This window comes from Pelophylax lessonae (assembly GCF_965119305.1).
Source record: "Pelophylax lessonae genome assembly, chromosome: 12".
Classification (NCBI taxonomy): domain Eukaryota; kingdom Metazoa; phylum Chordata; class Amphibia; order Anura; family Ranidae; genus Pelophylax; species Pelophylax lessonae.
In genome coordinates this window covers 9,199,166-9,217,702 of record NC_138779.1, presented here as the reverse complement: position 1 = coordinate 9,217,702, position 18,537 = coordinate 9,199,166, and the positions used below count along the sequence as shown (strand labels likewise).

General features: G+C 47.8%; 1 protein-coding gene across 1 annotated transcript in view; it reads right to left on the bottom strand.

Moving 5' to 3' along the window:
* Window positions 1-18,136, bottom strand: part of LOC309568386 (leucine-rich repeat-containing protein 47-like) — a gene marked incomplete at its 5' end in the record, with an annotated part of 56,801 nt that extends 38,665 nt beyond the window's left edge. The window contains 2 exons of the mRNA XM_082274045.1: window positions 10,882-11,120; window positions 18,032-18,136. Coding sequence (XP_082130171.1) covers window positions 10,882-11,120; window positions 18,032-18,136 — 344 coding nt within the window. The remainder of the gene's footprint in view (window positions 1-10,881; window positions 11,121-18,031) is intronic.
* Between the last annotated feature and the right edge of the window lie 401 nt (window positions 18,137-18,537).

The following is an 18,537-nucleotide window of genomic DNA, read 5'->3' as shown; positions in this document are numbered from 1 at the left end:
TTCAATAGGGTTTAGGTCTGGAGACATGCTTGGCCAGTCCATCACCTTTACCCTCAGCTTCTTTAGCAAGGCAGTGGTCATCTTGGAGGTGTTTGGGGTCGTTATGTTGGAATACTGCCCTGCGGCCCAGTCTCTGAAGGGAGGGGATCATGCTCTGCTTCAGTATGTCACAGTACATGTTGGCATTCATGGTTCCCTCAATGAACTGTAGCTCCCCAGTGCCGGCAGCACTCATGCAGCCCCAGACCATGACACTCCCACCACCATGCTTGACTGTAGGAAGACACACTTGTCTTTGTACTCCTCACCTGGTTGCCCCCACACACGCCTGACACCATCTGACACCAAATAAGTTTATCTTGGTCTCATCAGAGCACAGGAGATGGTTCCAGTAATCCATGTCCTTAGTCTGCTTGTCTTCAGCAAACTGTTTGCAGGCTTTCTTGCGCATCATCTTTAGAAGAGGCTTCCTTCTGGGATGACAGCCATGCAGACCAATTTGGTGCAGCGTGCGGCGTATGGTCTGAGCACTGACAGGCTGACCCCTCCCCCACCCCTTCAACCTCTGCAGCAATGCTGGCAGCACTCATACGTCTATTTCCCAAAGACAACCTCTGGATATGACGCTGAGCACTTAACTTCTTTGGTTGACCATGGTGAGGCCTGTTCTGAGTGGAACCTGTCCTGTTAAACCTCTGTATGGTCTTGGCCACCATGCTGCAGCTCAGTTTCAGGGTCTTGGCAATCTTCTTATAGCCTAGGCCATCTTTATGTAGAGCAACAATTCTTTTTTTTCAGATTCTCAGAGAGTTTTTTGCCATGAGGTGCCATGTTGGACTTCCAGTGACCAGTATGAGAGAGTGAGAGCGATAACACCAAATGTAACACACCTGCTCCCCATTCACACCTGAGACCTTGTAACACTAACGAGTCACATGACACCGGGGAGGGAAAATGGCTAATTGGGCCCAATTTGGACATTTTCACTCTGTGGAACTCCATGCCCAAGAGGGTTAAGGCAGTGCTGGAAAATAATGGTGGCCACAGAAAATATTGACACTTTGGGCCCAATTTGGACATTATCACTTAGGGGTGTACTGACTTTTGTTGCCAGCGGTTTAGACATTAATGGCTGTGTGTTGAGTTATTTTGAGGGGACAGCAAATTTACACTGTTATACAAGCTGTACACTCACTACTTTACATTGTAGCAAAGTCTCATTTCTTCAGTGTTGTCACATGAAAAGATAGAATGTGAGGGGTGTACTCACTTTTGTGAGATACTGTGTGTGTGGGGATTGAAACTTTGGGCACCCCAGGTAAAAATTTGTATTAATGTGCATAAAGAAGCCAAGGAAAGATGGAAAAATCTCCAAAAGGCATCAAATTACAGATTAGACCAGGCATGTCCAACCTGCGGCCCGCGGGCCGCATGCGGCCCGGAGTCGCAGGCAATGCGGCCCACTGGCTGCGGACAGTCTCCTGCCTTCACGATTTTTTTTTCTTCTTGTGGCTTCTGCAGCGGCTGGCCGCGGCGTCCGGCCGCTAACTAGCTGACGGTGCTGATGCATTCTGGGAGTTGTAGTCCACGGCCGTGCTCAATCTCCCGGTGGGTGGAGACTTGAGAGCAGCGCAGCCAGACAGGAAACTACAACTCCCAGATCTTTGAGGCAGGCAGAGGCAGGGTGCACTAGGGAGGACACATGTGAATTGATTGAGGCTGCGGGGCTGAGCACTGGCAATTTTACTTAACCCCAGGACAGGAGCATCCACCCCCCCCCACCCCCAGGACTGGAAGAGGCCATGCAGGGACTTGCTGAGTTGGCAGCTGCCTTTTCTGAGGTGAGACCCTGACACCCCCATATGACCCCCACATCCCATCTATATAACCCCTGTTTATCCTGCCCCAGTGCCCACCCAGCAACCTCAAAATAGCCCACAGCCCACCCAGCAACCTCAAAATAGCCCACAGCCCACCCAGCAACCTCAAAATAGCCCTCAACACTGTGGGTCCTGCTGCCACGGCCTGTGGATTCTGCTGGCCACGGCCTGTGGGGTCCTGCTGGCCACGGCCTGTGGGGTCCTGCTGGCCACGGCCTGTGGGGTCCTGCTGGCCACGGCCTGTGGGGTCCTGCTGGCCACTGTCTGTGGGTCCTGCTAGGAGCCGGTCATGGCCTGTGGGGTCCTGCTGGCCACGGCCTGTGGGTCCTGCTAGGAGCTGGTCATGGCCTGTGGGGTCCTGCTGGCCACGGCCTGTGGGTCCTGCTAGGAGCTGGTCATGGCCTGTGGCCCTCAGGTTATGGCCAACTCCCAGCAGAACCTACAGGCCAGCAGGACCCAAAGGCCATGGCCAGCACCCAGCAGAACCTACAGACCAGTGGCCAGCAGGACCCACAAGCCATGGCCACCTCCCAGCAGAACCTACAGGCCAGCACCCAGCAACCTCAAAATAGCCCTCAACACTGTGGGTCCTGCTGGCCACGGCCTGTGGGGTCCTGCTGGCCACGGCCTGTGGGGTCCTGCTGGCCACGGCCTGTGGGGTCCTGCTGGCCACGGCCTGTGGGGTCCTGCTGGCCACGGCCTGCGGGTCCTGCTGACCATGGCCTGTGGGTCCTGCTAGGAGCTGGTCATGGCCTGTGGCCCACAGGTTATGGCCAACTCCCAGCAGAACCTACAGGCCAGCAGCCAGCAGGACCCAAAGGCCATGGCAAGCACCCAGCAGAACCTACAGGCCAGCGGCCAGCAGGACCCACAGTGATGGGCACTGGTGCGGCTGCATTGATGGGCACAGGTGCGGCTACTTTGATGGGCACTGGTGAGGCTACATTGATGGGCACTGGTGCGGCTACATTGATGGGCACTGGGGAGGCTGCATTGATGGGCACTTGTGAGGCTGCATTGATGGGCATTGGCTCTCTACTGCAGCCGCTGCTTCCTCCAGCAGTACCCGACGTCATGACCAGCAGTACCCGCATGACTAGTTTTACCCACCAGCAGTGCCAGCATTACCCGCCAGTATTACCCGCCAGCAGTCTGCAAAATAAGTAGAAAAGGTATGTGCATTAGTGTGTGTAAATTGTTGCAATGTGTTTTTTAATAACTAGTTGTGTTTTGTCATAATATGTCATGTCCTTGTTCATACATGTATGAATATGGACATGACATTTTCTGGCTGCCTAAGTCACTTGTGCTAGGGGTGCAACTATCCCAGCATGTGCAGTGTTTCTGACTTCTACCACCATCACCACTTCAAATCACTGCAGTGGTCATGGTGGTTAGAGTGTTCCTTTAATATTTCTCAGAAGAAGTAAACCTCTGTATTCTGATTCCATTTCATTTGATTATCCTCTAGTTGTGTTAAATTAGTGCGAGGGGGCGGCATGACGGCGTGTTATTACTTATATGCCTTAACTATAGTATATATTTTATATGCGGCTCGAGAACATTTCTCTACACTCAATGTGGCCCAGAGAAGCCAAAAGGTTGGACACCCATGGATTAGACATTCTTATAATACTGTATGTCAACAAAAGTTATATTTTATTTCCATCATTTAGACTTTCAAAATAACAGAAAACAAAAAAATTACGCCTGCAAAAGTTTGGGCACCCTGCAGAGTTAATATCTTGTACCATGAACGCCCATCTTTTTCTCCGCCTCACAGGAAGTGATGTCAGGCTGACAGGAAGTAGGAAGTTGAGCCCCACTGAGATTCCTCCACCACCACAGCACCATCAGACAGGCTGCCAGACAACGGCCTCCACGCACCACCGGCACCCCGCACCCCTCCTTTCTGCAACAGTATCCAGGACAAGAAGATGGATGATCCCATTCACCTACCGTACCGGCCTTTACTTACCTAAGAGTAAGTCACTACGTGTTTTTTGTATTAATAAACCTTATGCTTGACTAAGCTGGCGCTGCTTTCTTTCTGTTTATTCTCCTCAGAGCCTCTTCTTGTTCCAGCTGGCAGACGCTTTTCGTGGGCCCCCTCCCCCATCCCCCCTTCCACCTCATCCTTTTTTATATTTTTCTACCCATTTTTTACTTTCTATATTTTTACCTCTTTACCTCATGGTATGCCACCCACCAACATCAGAGAGCGCCATGTAATCGTTGACTTTAGACCTGTTTTAGGAGGACACCCAAAAAGTATCTCATATGGTGTAAGACCCAGACCTCTCTTGGGAGTGTTCCTAATAGAATGTAACACAATAGGCAGGCACTCTGGCCAGGGTTTACCGCTTTCTGCCATTATCTTGCTTAAGGCGCTTTTCCACTACATGGTACCGCATGGTACGGGTTAGAACAGTTCGGTACGGCGGCGCTTTTCCACTACATGGTACGGGCTCGGTATGGCTCACTTGTGAGACTTTTCCACTGCAAGTTCCGGCTCGGCTCTACTCGGCCCTGCTTGGCCCGGTTTGCTTTTCCACTGCTGGTACCGCTTGGTACGGTGTTGGAACGGTTTGGTAGGGTTTGCTTTTCCACTAAAGTAGTACTAAAGTTAAGTGAGATAACAACGATTCTCTGACCAATCAGTGGCTAGTAGTGACTGCATGCAAAGGATTGTGGGATATGGTACCGGTATGGTACCTCTTGGAACCACAATCAAGGTGGTACTGTTTTAGAGAGCCGTACCATTCGGTTCCATGTAGTGGAAAAGCGCCGCCGTACCGTACCGTTCCTACACCGTACCATGCGGCACCAGCAGTGGAAAAGCACAAAAGCGAGCCGAACCGCTCAGTTCCATGCAGTGGAAAAGCGCCATTAAACAGTACCACCTCGGTACTGGTTCCAAGTGGGCCATACCAATACCATATCCCACAATCCTTTGCATGCGGCATTGTTTGTTTGTCACTACTAGCCATTGATTGGTCAGAGAATCGTTGTAATCCCACCCACTTAGTACTTAGTACTACTTATGGCGCTTTTCCACTGCATGGAACCGAACGGTTCGGCTCGCTTTTGTGCTTTTCCACTGCTGGTACCGCGTGGTATGGTGTAGGAACGGTTTGGTACGGTATGGTACGGCTGCGCTTTTCCACTGCATGGAACCGAACGGTGCGGCTCTCAAAAACAGTACCACCTTGATTGTGGTTCCAAGAGGTACCATACCCGGTACCATATCCCACAATCCTTTGCATGCAGTCACTACTAGCCACTGATTGGTCAAAGAATTCCACCCACCCCATTGTTATCCCACCCACTTAACTTTAGTACTACTTTAGTGGAAAAGCAAACCATACCGTACCGTACCGAACCGTTCCAACACCGTACCATGCGGTACCAGCAGTGGAAAAGCAAACTGGGCCAAGCAGGGCGGAGTAGAGCCGAGCCGGTACTTGCAGTGGAAAAGTGGCATAAGTGGAAAAGCAAACCGAGCCGAGTAGAGCCTATACAGTGCTGAAAGGTACCGACTCCTACAACGCAGTGGAAAAGCAAACTGAGCCAAGCTGGGCCAAGCAGTGCCGAGTGGAGCCGAGCCGCTACTTGCAGTGGAAAAGTGCCATTAGTCTGTTTTTTTTTTGTACCGTTCAACCTTTCTACTTTCCCGCTACTCTGTGGGTGATATGGAGTGTGAAACGCTTGCTCAATATTTAGTGCGGATAGGATCTCTTGTAAAACTTTTCCTGTAAAGTGAGTACCCCGGTCACTTTCCATAGTTTCTGGAATTCCATACCTGCACACTACCTCGGACAATAGCTTTTTTTGCTGTGGTTTGTACTGTACCCCCAGAAACTGGCCAGGCCTCAGGCCATCCTGAAAAAATGTCTACACAGACCAAAGCATGTGCATAAGGACCTGACTGTGGGAGATCAATGTAATCTATGTGAATTCTCTGAAAAGGATAGCCTGGCTTTGGGGTGTGCTTCTGTGGGGTGTCTACAGTTCTACCAGCATTGTACCTAGCACAGGTAAGACAAGAAGCATTGTTTTCTGCTTTTACCACTATCAGCTTTGTGAGTATATTTCTTTTTTTTGAGTTTATTAAATCATCAAAAACGGAAATTCACTATTTTGGAATCCTTATTGTTTCTGGATCTGTCCAGGGCCATCAAATTGAAGGGATACTATCCAGTCTATTGTATCTTTCACCAAGGAGAAGGTTTGGCATGCTTTAATCTTCAATTAGCTATGAATACAGATTGGACGATCCCTCATAACACAAGCGGTTTTTGACCCTTTCTGGTGAGTGGGGTTCCTGAAGGGGTCCAAGTCACCTGGCACTAGTGATCATCTTAAGAGCACCTTAACCACTTAACCCCCGGAGGATTTTCCTGCTGAAAGACCAGGGCCTATTTTGCGATTCAGCACTGCGTGACTTTAACGGACAATTGCGCGGTCGTGCGACGCTGTACCTAAATGAAATTGACGTCCTTTTTTTCCCATAAACAGAGCTTTCTTTTGGTGGTATTTGATCACCTGTGCGATTTTTATTTTTTTTTTATTTTTGCGCTATAAACAAAAAAAGACCGACCATTTTGAAAAAATAACAATATTTTTCACATTTTTTTTATATGAAATTCCCCCCCAAAAAATGTAAAAATCAAAATTTTTTAACATTTAGGCCAATTTGTTTTCTGCTACATATTTTTGGTTAAAAAAATCGCAATAAGTGGATTTTGATTGGCTTGCACAAAAGTTATTGCGTTTACTAACTAAGGGAAAGATTTATGTCTTTTTTTTTTTTTTTTTTTAACTTGTAATCTGCTATTTTTTTTTTTTTTTTTGCGGGACTGCAACAGATCGGACCCCTGACTAACATTTTTGACACTTTTGGGGGTACCAGTGACATTACTACAGTAATCAGTGCTAAAAATACGCACTGTCACTGTAATAATGACACTGGCAGGGAAGGGGTTAACCCTATGGGTGATCAAGGGGTTAAGTGTGTCCCTAGGGGCGTGATTCTAACTGTAAAGGGGTGTGGCTTGTGATATAACCACAGAGACATATGATCCTACATAGCAGGATCGTATGATCTCTGCAGTTACACCAGGGAGAATGACAGGGGGTTGTGTTTACATCAGCCGCCTGCCTTTCTCCCTCTCCAGCAGGAGATCGCGAGTGGCCGGCGGACATCGGAGCCGCCGGTCACACGCGCGGGGATGCAGGGGAACGAGCGGTGGCAGGAGCGCGCCTCCTGGGCGAGCGACGTAGTACTACGTCACTTTGCCCAGGAGGGGCAGACCTCCGCAGTAAATATACTGTGGACGGTCGGCAAGTGGGTAACACCTGCACTGAAGCACCTTTATTGTTTCTTGCATTTATTTATCAGCATTTTTGTGGTTATATATTTCACCTTTGTGCACTTGAAATTTGAACTTTTCTAATTTTGTGTACTTTACCATCAGTTTGTTGGACACTTTATTAATTAATAGTAAATTAATAGTAAATTTAAAGTTACATTTATGGTTACACCTTGCACTTTATGCACTGGATATTTGCACTCCTCTCTATGAATTTTATTATATGTTTGGTTATTTGAGACACTTATTTTGCAAGCCCTGTGTTCTGTTTTACTGCTAAGAAGCAGTATGTTTTGCAGCTACTCTAGAAAAACCTGGCGCTATTCAGTGTTCCATTACCAAGGTGGTCATTACAGTCTTTGAGTTATGGCACGGTCCTTCGAGCTGCGGCTGCCATCATCGGGTATAGGGCCTGAGGTAGACAGAGATGCTCCTCCATCCTCCAGTTTCATCCTGTGTCACACCTTTCTTCTGCCACTTCTCACGTTCCTGTGAGGGGGCTTGCTCCTACAATGATATCAAGATTGCCATACTTACCGGAGTTGGTTGCTTTTCTGCAAGTGTCAGTACCCGGATAGGGACTTTTTCCAGTGCAGCCTTTTTCGCTGTTCTGTCAGCCCTTGCATTTTCTGCAGCTTCTTCTGTGTCCTCTCTTGCATGTGCCTTGGTTTTCCATTTCCAATAATTTTTATTAAGGTTTTATGAAAAAGTAAACAAAATTTACAACAGTGCAAAGTGTGCCCACAGGGCTCGGTCAAACATAGCGAAAACGGCTTAGCAATTGCAAGACATGGATTCGAGAAATACAAATATATACAAAGTATAAAAAATACCAATTAACCAAAGTAATCCATAGAATGGTGACTCAAGTCAGAATAGATACACTGCCTCCAATCCACCACACCGGTGGGCAGCGGGCCCGGGTACCACCCCCCCTCCCCGGCGCCCCTCACGGGAACACTCTGCGCCCTGGGAAGGAAGCGGCCCCCACCCCCCCAATCCCACCAGCGCATACTGAACCGGGGGAGGCATTTGCCATCGGCCACTGCACTGAGAGGAGTCGAAGTTTTGAAGGAAGAAGGGGAGAAAAAAGAAAAAATAAAATAAAAAGAAAGGGAAAGGAAAAGAAGAAAAAAGAGAGAGAAAAAAGATCAGTAGCGGCGTATATAAAGGGGTCAGCATCCAGGTTGGCCCCCCAATCAGGGGCACTAGCAATCCCCATCACCCCAACAGGGGCAACGGCACTCCTCTGTCATGGAGTGCTGGCCAGATATCGGAGCCAAGGGTCCCAGGTCTTATCAAACATAAGAATCTTATCATTAAGCAGCGCCACCATCCGTTCATTTATCATGACCCAGGTCAGTTTAGCTTTGAGCAGTTCGAGTGGTATGACAGGAGTGCGCCAGGAGCGAGCGATTGCAATTTTTGCGGCTGTGAATATAAAAGCTATAAGGCGTTTAGTATGTTTAGACTCCCCCTCTATCTGTCCTCCCAAAAGAGCTTTCACCAATGCCTTGGTTTTTAAAATGGCCACCTTGGCTGGAAGGCTAAGAACAGCCTCTCTATTAAATCTGCATGCTTTATTGGCTTACTTGCTGAGGTTAAAAAGTTACGAGCTTTCCAAATAGGACCAAAGTCATGAGCACTAGCATGTGCGTATTGGCTGTCAGTGTAAATGTTAACCCTTTGTCCTTGAGAAATTTCACAGGCCTTAGCCAAAGCCACCAGCTCGGCTGCCTGTGCTGAAAACTTTGGGTTTAATGCTTCTGCATATATTGTTTTGTCTGCTGTTACTATTGCATACCCTGTTACTGGTTTACCCTCTTCTGTGTAAAAGCGTGATCTATTTATATAGAGAGTCTCAGGGTTCAGGAGAGGAGTCTTTTGGGCAGGGCTCAAAGATTCAGACTCTGCTATCATTAGCTCAAAGCAATCATGAGGGGCATCAAACCCTCCCCCCTCTGGTGCCTGCTCCAGCGCTGGAAGTAAGCTGGCAGGATTCAACACATTGCATCGCTTGATTGTGATATGGTCACTACTCAACAGGGCACATGTGACGTGAGTCACTTTGGTTGGGGGGCTTGTGGAACCCAGATGGCTTTAGGGAGGTTAGGAGACTCCTTGTCCAGTTTCCCCAGTTCTCCCTATGTGTAAGTCACCCTGTGTCTATTAGGGGCACAGGGTGACCAAGAACCCCAGTCGGCTCTGCACTAATCAGACTCTTGCTAATGGGGTGGGGTTTGTTGTTGTTGAATACCTGCATTCCATTGTTCTATTGTTCCTGTCTGCCTTGAGTAAGCTTATTATGGGATGTGTATGTTTGTGTGGCTAAGGGGGAGGGGTTGTCAGATTGTATATCTCTGTGTGCATGTGTTTTAAATAAACAGTTTGATTCTGGTTTCACTCCAAAACTTGGACTGTCTAGTTCTTGGGGTAACTATAGCCATATTCACGGATCCCGTGGTCCAGACCTTAGGAAGCAGGTTCTTGGCGGAGATACCCAGTCGCGGTGTCCGGATTCCGTCACAGCACACTCATACACCGATATCCGTGTGTCAGGGCCCAGATTCAAACCCAGGTCCGTGATTGCTTCTAGCAGCGCTTCTTCTTGCTGAGCTATCCAGCAGCTGATATCTAGGCATTCTAAATCTATGTGGTAACCTAGACCTTGTCCAGTTTCCTGCCTAGTTCCTTGCCCAGCCTCCTGTGAACTCTGAACCTTTGGCCACTCCTTTGAACTTCCTATTTAAGCCTGATCTGGCAACTTCCTGATGCCAGATTATTGTGCTTTTGCCAAGATCTAGCTTTGTGTGCTTTATCCTCCCGAATCTTCTACTTGTGTACCGACCTCCAGCTACGTTCCAGGACTACTCCTCTGCCTGCTGCCATTTTGCTCTTCACTGCTTGTGTACCGATCTTCGGCTAGACTATGACTACTCTTCTGCTTGCTCCCTCACTCCGGCTGATGTGTACCAGACCCTGCTTGTTGACCACGGTTGTGCTGCTGCTTCCTGCGACTGGACTCTGAGAATGACCTAGCAATCGTGACACCGTGCTGAGGAGATGTGTCTGGTTTGTGCCCTGTGGGGTACCTCCTGTACGGCATGTGGGACCATTATAGTTAATGGATGTCCCAAAACTATATCAGTTGTTTTATCCAGCAGCTCCTTGCAGGCTGCTACAGCCCGCACACAGCTGGGGGATCCTTTTATTACTGGGTCAAGCTGGCAAGAAAGATATGCTAGTGGCCTTTTGTTTGCCCCCCGGTTCCTGTGTGAGAACCCCAGATGCATGTCCATTTAACTTGTGACAAAACAGAGTAAAAGGTTTGGCATAGTTTGGAAAAGAAAGGGTGGGGGCAACCTGTAACCCCTCCTTCAGTTCACCCAGACAGTCTATCTCTTCTTGATCTAGAGAGAAAGGTTGTGGCTTTGTACAGGGGAGCCATTTTCTGGGAAGCATTTGGTATCCAGTCTCTACAGTAACCCTTTAGTCTTAGGAAAGCCCTTAACTGTCTCTCATTCCTAGGGATTTGATATTCCCTTATGACTTTGACTCTATCAGTTGTTAGATGTTTGGTGCCATGGGAAATACAGTGCCCTAGGAACACCACCTTTTCCTGGCAGTACTGCAGTTTTTCCTCGCTGGCCTTGTTGTTGGTCTCGGCCAAGAAACAGAGCAGACTGATGGTGTCCTGTTCACATGTTTCCAGGCTGCGGGAGCAGACAAGTAAGTAGTCTACATATTGATTTAGTGCCGTCTCTGCGTCTGTGGGGGCCCACTCATCTATCACTTCCATCAATTTGTTACCATACTCGAAGGGGGAGATTGCACAGCCTTGCAGGAGATGGGTCCAGGTGTACTGCTCCTGCAGGACAGTAAAACTGAACAAGTACCAACAATCTGGGTGTTGGGGCACTGAGAAGAACGAGTTGGAGATATCAACCACTGAAAAGTACTTAGCCGTGGGTGGTATCCCTCCCAGCAAGGTATGTGGGTTTGGTATAATCGGAGCAGCAATTTCTATGACACGATTTATTGCTCTCGGATCATGTACCATCCGATACACAGGGGGCTTTCCCTTTTCTGTTTTTTTCTTCACTGGCAACAGTGGTGTGTTAACACTTGATCTGAACTTTCCTACAACCCCTGCTTTTTCAAGTTTGCCTAACAGCATTTGGATACCATACATTTGTGACATGTTCAAGGGGTATTGTGGCAGGCATGGGGGCACCGCCCCTTGTTTCAACCTGACCAACACTGGCTGCACATTCAGTAATCCTATATCTATTTTAAAAAGAATAGCGCACACATGCAAAAGAAATGACTATCAAATATGCAGACAATCCATAAATAAAAATGGGGATTTGGTCCCACCATATGGCCATATCGTGCTCAAGCCAACCACTAAGTGAAAGTACCCCATTGTCAGTGGGTCCTACACTATCCATAAAAAAGGATGAATCCAACCTCTCTAACCCTTGGAGACAACACTCCTTGCTGGGAGAGATGTGCTAATGCATTACAAGGGACTCCTCCTATATCTACTTGATAGTGGACACTGATAGAGTACAGGTGTGTGTGGGCGGTGGGGTCCTCAACCTCAGAAGTCTGGTCAGACCGAATACATAAAAAACAAGCAAAAAATTGGGGGAGCAAACCCTGAACATGTATATCTAAAGCCGGTGCAGCTATGAACCAAGCTACATGTATATTAAAAAAGAATAGCGCACACATGCAAAAGAAATGACTATCAAATATGGAGATAATCCATAAATAAAAATGGGGATTTGGTCCCAGCATATGGCCACATCTAATGCCCACAATTTGTCAGGCACTGATAATTGGAGTGTACTCTCATCTACCTGTGAGGAATTCTGTTCAGTGTAGTCATGTGCAAACATGATGTTCAGAATTTCAGGTGATGTATGTCCTGTCACTGTAACCTGTCCGCCATGATATTTGATGTTGACATTCTGACTGCAACAGGAGCCAGCTCCAAGCAGGTTAACGGGCACGGTAGCAGCCGTGTCACTAACTCTGTGTGTTTCCCTATCTGTAAAATCACTTCCTCCGTTTTTTGAAGAGGGCAGATAGTCCCTCCCAGCCCCACCCCTGCTACTGTTTTGTTACTGATTAACCCCTTAGGTACCTCCTTTTTTCTTAAAGCGGAGTTCCACCCTAAAATGAAAGTTCCGCTAATCTTCTTGCTCCGGGTCACCTGAAAAACACCTGAAAAACAAATGGATAATCGCAATTTATTTATTTTTTTACTTACCTTGTTTAGAAGATAATATACTCACCTTACTTCCTCTTCCTCCCCTCGGCGGCTACGGCGAGTCGTCACTTCCTGGCTTGCAATGATACCTGGGAGCTGAACGTCATCGCTCCCAGGAATCAATGCGCCTTCACCGGCCCCGACGTCAGTTCCGGTGCAGGCGCCGTCATACCTTGCTAAACAGCTTCTGGGCATGCCCAGAAGCTGTGCAGGGATGACGCTGCAGCCCCAGAAGTGACGGCGGGGCCGGTGCAGTGCATCGTGGGACCGAAGAGGATGCAGAAGAGGATCGCGCTGGCTTCAAGCTGCCCACACCTGAGATGGCAGCGCTGGAAGAGAAATTTTCAAGGTAAGTATTTCTTCTTGCAGGTAAGTGCAACCCGGGACAGTACAGAGGCTATCCATTGTGGAATGCACTAGCCCTGACTGTCCCGGGGGTATTTTTATGTATTTGCATAGGTCTGTTCTTCCTGGTTCAAAAGGCAGCTGTTTAAACATCAGCTTGATCTGTGCTTCCGTTCCAGTCTTTGATGCTCTGATAGGATATGCGGACACGGGTTGGCTGGATCCCTATTCATTGTCTGTTTTCTGGGGGCTGGGTTCCTTGACTTCTGAGGGGCCCTGCAATTCCTTGCAAAATGTCCTGTCTTCCCACAATTATAGCAGGTGACCTTCTTCCTTTCCATCTTTAACTCACCTTCGTTTCCTTTCTGCTCCCAGTGCTTAGCTGCATACATAATCCTTTGCTTTAATAGATTATTTTCTGCACCCAGAATGACAGAAATCAACATACTTTCATCCATCTCTAGACATTCTGGTCTGGCCGTCTCTACTGTCTTTCGTGAATGAGGTCTGAGCCTTTTATGAACTGCATTCTGACTGCATTCTTTACAGCGTCATTTGTCATATCTAAGCCCCCTTCAGTTAGGATATCCTTAAGCCGTTTCAAAAATTCCCTGGCTTCCTACTTGGGACCTCGCTCGCATTGCTGCATCTGGCTCCAAGGATTTATGCCATATTTCTTAGGTAGCTCACTCTTTATCCTCTTCACTAATTCAGTGCCAGGAAACAAACTTTGATTAACCCCTTCATTCATTAATCCAGTTTTGTCTTCTCGTATTTTACAGTCTACTTTTAATCATTTCCGCTTGCTGTGCACTATTAAAGCTTTTGTCAGTGATTCGGATTAGGTCATCCCACGAAGCTTCATAAGCCGTGTGGACGAAGTCTAGTTGCTTAGAAAACTCAAAGGGGTTTCTTTAAGGGATCTGGCATGTCCTGCAGAATTGCCTTCAAATCGGAAGGAGTAATCGGGACGTGCCAAATCACCTTCCCAGACCCTGCACCGTCCTTGTCAAAAGTCTGTTGAGTTCTACCTGGGTAAGCTTTAATTGGGTCTACAGCGAGGACAGTGACTTCCTCTTCTGTCTTACCCTGGCACTCATCATATGCCTGTAAAAGACTTATAATTTTGCTCTTATTAGCTTTTTTTTCAACAGTGATTCCTCGACTTTGCAAAAGTACAAGCAAGTCATCCTTCATAAGACCCTCATACTGTCCATCGGTCACAAAGCTTACTTTTTTACCTGTCTCTCTGTGGAGGAGTTCCCATGCTAACTGAATCTGGGGATGTCACTGGAACTTTCCTTTCCTTCCTCCTCTTTATGGAAGAGACGAAGCCGCCATGGTAGATCCCCCTCCTCCTCTTCTTTCAGCAGTCGGTGCCGTGGGAATAAAGCTTTCCCTCATAAAAACTCATGGACAGTTTTCCTCCTCACCTTCCACCCATGAATAAAAAACCTGCTGTTTCTTTACATGAAACAATTCAACACACCCCAATTCATTAAGCCTCATGCTCTCCTCTTTCCATTTTAAAGCAGCTGATTTCAAGTTAGTTTTCACCAGATCTGATTCATACACTCTACAGAAAATCTGCCATATTCTTAGATTGTTAGCTTTCCATTTACAAAAGACTGCAATCGGTTCTGTCAAGCAAGAACCATGCTTCCGAAGCATATAATCTAAGGCAGTAGTTGTAATAACTTCTTTGGATGCAGACCCCTGGTCTGTCTTACACTGTCCTTTGGTAACCCAGTTACCCATAACCTTCCTATTACCCTGTAATAGAAACTGCCTTAGATCTCCCAAGCCACCAGACCTGGGCCTCTTGTCCTTGTTTTGTATTTGGACAGCCAACACAGTTACCAGCTACTACTTCACAATTACTGAACAATTAATATGACAGATTATTTCTCACTTGGAATCAAACTATCACAAAATCTATATATTAGAGCACAGAGGCAGAAAACCTTAGGAGTATATGGAATGACAGGTTAATTAGTCATATGGTTGTAATGCTCGCTGCATCTCAAATGGACACTCCGAAATGAGACAGCTTACCAAAACATAACCTTGGGTCACTTTTTCTTCTTCCTGGAAAGTCTGATCACAGTCGCTTGAAAATAGATAAGGATCCGACTTAGAGGCGACTCCCATTGAAGTCTATGTGCACAAGTCGGATAGAGGTCGCCTTGAAGTAGTACAGGAACCTTTTCTGAAGTCGGAGCGACTTCAGTAGTGCATATTAAGACGGCTCTCATACATTTACATTGAATTTGTAATGACAAGAGACTTGGGGCGACTTGAGGGCACACAAGTCGCGTTCCAAGTCGGAGTAGTGTGAACCGGCTCTAAGAGTTTTAAGTTCTTTTAAGAGGTTATTACGTCAAATATAAACAGAGTTACCTAGACATCACTGAGAAGACTGAAAACATTGTAAGCAGAAAAAAAAGCTTACCTGGCCAGTTATTTTCAGTGTTCCCAGTGCAGTCCAGATGTGTCACTCCATCGCAGAAGACGTCACCACTCCTGGCTGGCTCGCCAAACTGTTGTGGAATCAGATATGTAGCACTACATAGAGATCAGCCAGAGTCAGTAAGTTGTATCAAAGTGATGTAAAATTTATTATTCCGCGTTTGAGATTAAAGATACAATATGAAGTATGAAATATAGGTTGTATTAAGATATTATTTGACCAATCAGAAGTTAGTAAAAAGTTTGGCAAGCTTAGAGTTAAGAGTCTATATTTCGGCGTTTGCAATTTTGAAAGGGATTTTCCGTTGAAGATATATATGTGTCTTTTGGTCATGATATCCAGACAGTGTTCCTCATTCTCCAAGCAGGGGATTTTTTGTTGCAAAATATTCAATCTCATGAGATATATTTTCATCGCTTTTTGCAAGGTTCGCATGTTGCATTGACATGAAATAAGAAGAAAGAGAAGAGATTAATATTACAAGCCATCTTTGTTGAAATAAGCCATCTTGCCACCTCACTGGCTTTCAGGAACAGTTTGTTGTGGCTGCTTGGATGGCATTGTGTCACCCTGTTATGGGTGGCTGGCTTGCAGGAACACTGTGGTGGGTGGCTGTCTTTCAGGAACAGTCTGTGGTGCCTGGTTGGATTGCTTGGTGTCACCCTGTTATGGGTGGCTGGCTTGTAGGAACACTGTGGTGGCTGGCTGGCTTGGTGTCACCCTGTTATGGGTGGCTGGCTTGCAGGAACACTTTGGTGGCTTGCTGGCTGGCTTGGTGTCACCCTGTTATGGGTGGCTGGCTTGCAGGAACACTGGTGGCTGGCTGGATTGGTGTCACCCTGTTATGGGTGGCTGGCTTGCAGGAACACTGTGGTGGGTGGCTGGCTTGGCGTCACCCTGTTATGGGTGGCTGGCTTTCAGGAACAGTCTGTTGTGCCTGCTTGGCTTGCTTGGTGTCACCCTGTTATGAGTGGCTGGCTTGCAGGAACACTGTGGTGGCTGGCTGGATTGGTGTCACCCTGTTATGGGTGGCTGGCTTGCAGCGACACTGTGGTGTGGGGGTTGGCTTGGTGTCACCCTGTTATGGGTGGCTGGCTTTCAGGAACAGTCTGTGGTGGCTGGTTGGCTGGCTTGGTGTCACCCTGTTATGGGTGGCTGGCTTGCAGGAACACTGTGGTGGCTGGCTGGATTGGTGTCACCCTGTTATGGGTGGCTGGCTTGCAGCGACACTGTGGTGGGGGGCTGGCTTGGTGTCACCCTGTTATGGGTGGCTGGCTTTCAGGAACAGTCTGTGGTGGCTGGTTGGCTGGCTTGGTGTCACCCTGTTATGGGTGGCTGGGTGACTGGCGTCACCTTGTTATTGGTGGCTGGCTTTCAGGAACAGTCTGTGGTGGCTGCTTTGATGGCTTGGTGTCACCCTGTTATGGGTGGCTAGCTTGCAGGAACACTGTGGTGGCTGGCTTGGTGTCACCCTGTTATGGGTGGTTGGCTTGCAGCGACACTGTGGTGGGGGGCTGGCTTGGTGTCACCCTGTTATGGGTGGCTGGCTTTCAGGAACAGTCTGTGGTGGCTGGTTGGCTGGCTTGGTGTCACCCTGTTATGGGTGGCTGGGTGACTGGCGTCGCCTTGTTATTGGTGGCTGGCTTTCAGGAACAGTCTGTGGTGGCTGCTTTGATGGCTTGGTGTCACCCTGTTATGGGTGGCTAGCTTGCAGGAACACTGTGGTGGCTGGCTTGGTGTCACCCTGTTATGTGTGGTTGGCTTGCAGCAACACTGTGGTGGGTGGCTGGCCTGGTGTCACCCTGTTATGGGTGGCTGGCTTGCAGCAACACTGTGGTGGGTCGCTGGCTTGGTGTCACCCTGTTATGGGTGGCTGGCTTGCAGCAACACTGTGGTGGGTGGCTGGCTTGGTGTCACCCTGTTATGGGTGGCTGGCTTTCAGGAACAGTCTGTGGTGCCTGGTTGGCTTGCTTGGTGTCACCCTGTTATAGGTGGCTGGCTTGCAGGAACACTGTGGTGGCTGGCTTGGTGTTACCCTGTTCTGGGTGGCTGGCTTGCTGGAACACTGTGTTGGGTGGCTTGCTTGCTGGAACACTGTGGTGGGTGGCTTGCTTGCTGGAACACTGGTGGCTGGCTTGCAGAAACACTGTGGTGGGTGGCTGGCATACGCAATGACGTCACAAAAATGTCGGCAATATCAGTAAATACAAAGGCCGATACAGATATATCGTGGAAAGTGCATATCGGCCCCCGATATATCGGTGTTGCCGATAATCCGTCGATCTCGAATTTGTACCCATTTATAATATGTACAGCTAGGAAAGAATCCAGGCTTTTTTTAAAGCAATCTAGTGAGCTGGCCAGAACCACCTCTGGAGGGAATCTATTCCACATTTTCACAGCTCTTACGGTTAAGAAACCTTTCCGTATTTGGAGACGAAATCTGTTTTCCTCTAGACATAACAGTATATTATAAAGTACAGGTAGGCTCACTGCATCTGGATTGGAAATTTGGGGTGTAGCACCTTTTGGATACAGAAGGGCTGTAATGATCTCATCCTGGAATTTTAGGAAGGATCCACTTCTTCCTGACACTTTGTATAGCACAAGCGTTCAGCAGAGCCAATTGAAATAAGTATACAGACACTTTTTTGTACCAGCGTCTGTCCTTATGCCAATTATGTACGGCACCATCGTCGTTGAAGTCCACTCCTCCCATGTTAAGGTTGTATTCGTGGACACAGGGTGGCTTCTCAACAGCACCAGTTGCCGTTGAAATTTGGACTGTCATATCTGCTTGAATATAGGACAGAACAAAAACATTCCGTGTGTCCCTCCACTTCACTGCAAGCAATTTATCAGACTTCAAGCAGGCTCTCTCCCCCCCGTCTAAGTCGGGTATCTACAAGCCATTGGGGGAAGCCCCGGCGATTAGGTCGTTCAGTGCCACGTGTGCCTATTGCAAAATCATCAAAGAGGTGTCTAAAAAGTGGCATGCTTGTATAGAAGTTGTCCACGTATAAACGGTACCCCTTTATAAATAAGGGTGACACCAAGTCCCAAACAATCTTGACACTGCTCCCCATGTAGTCTGGGCAGTTGGGGGGCTCCACATTGCTATCTTTTCCTTTGTAAACCCGGAAACTTCATGTACTCGAATTCTTGGTGGCTGCAGGACACTACTTGTGCTAG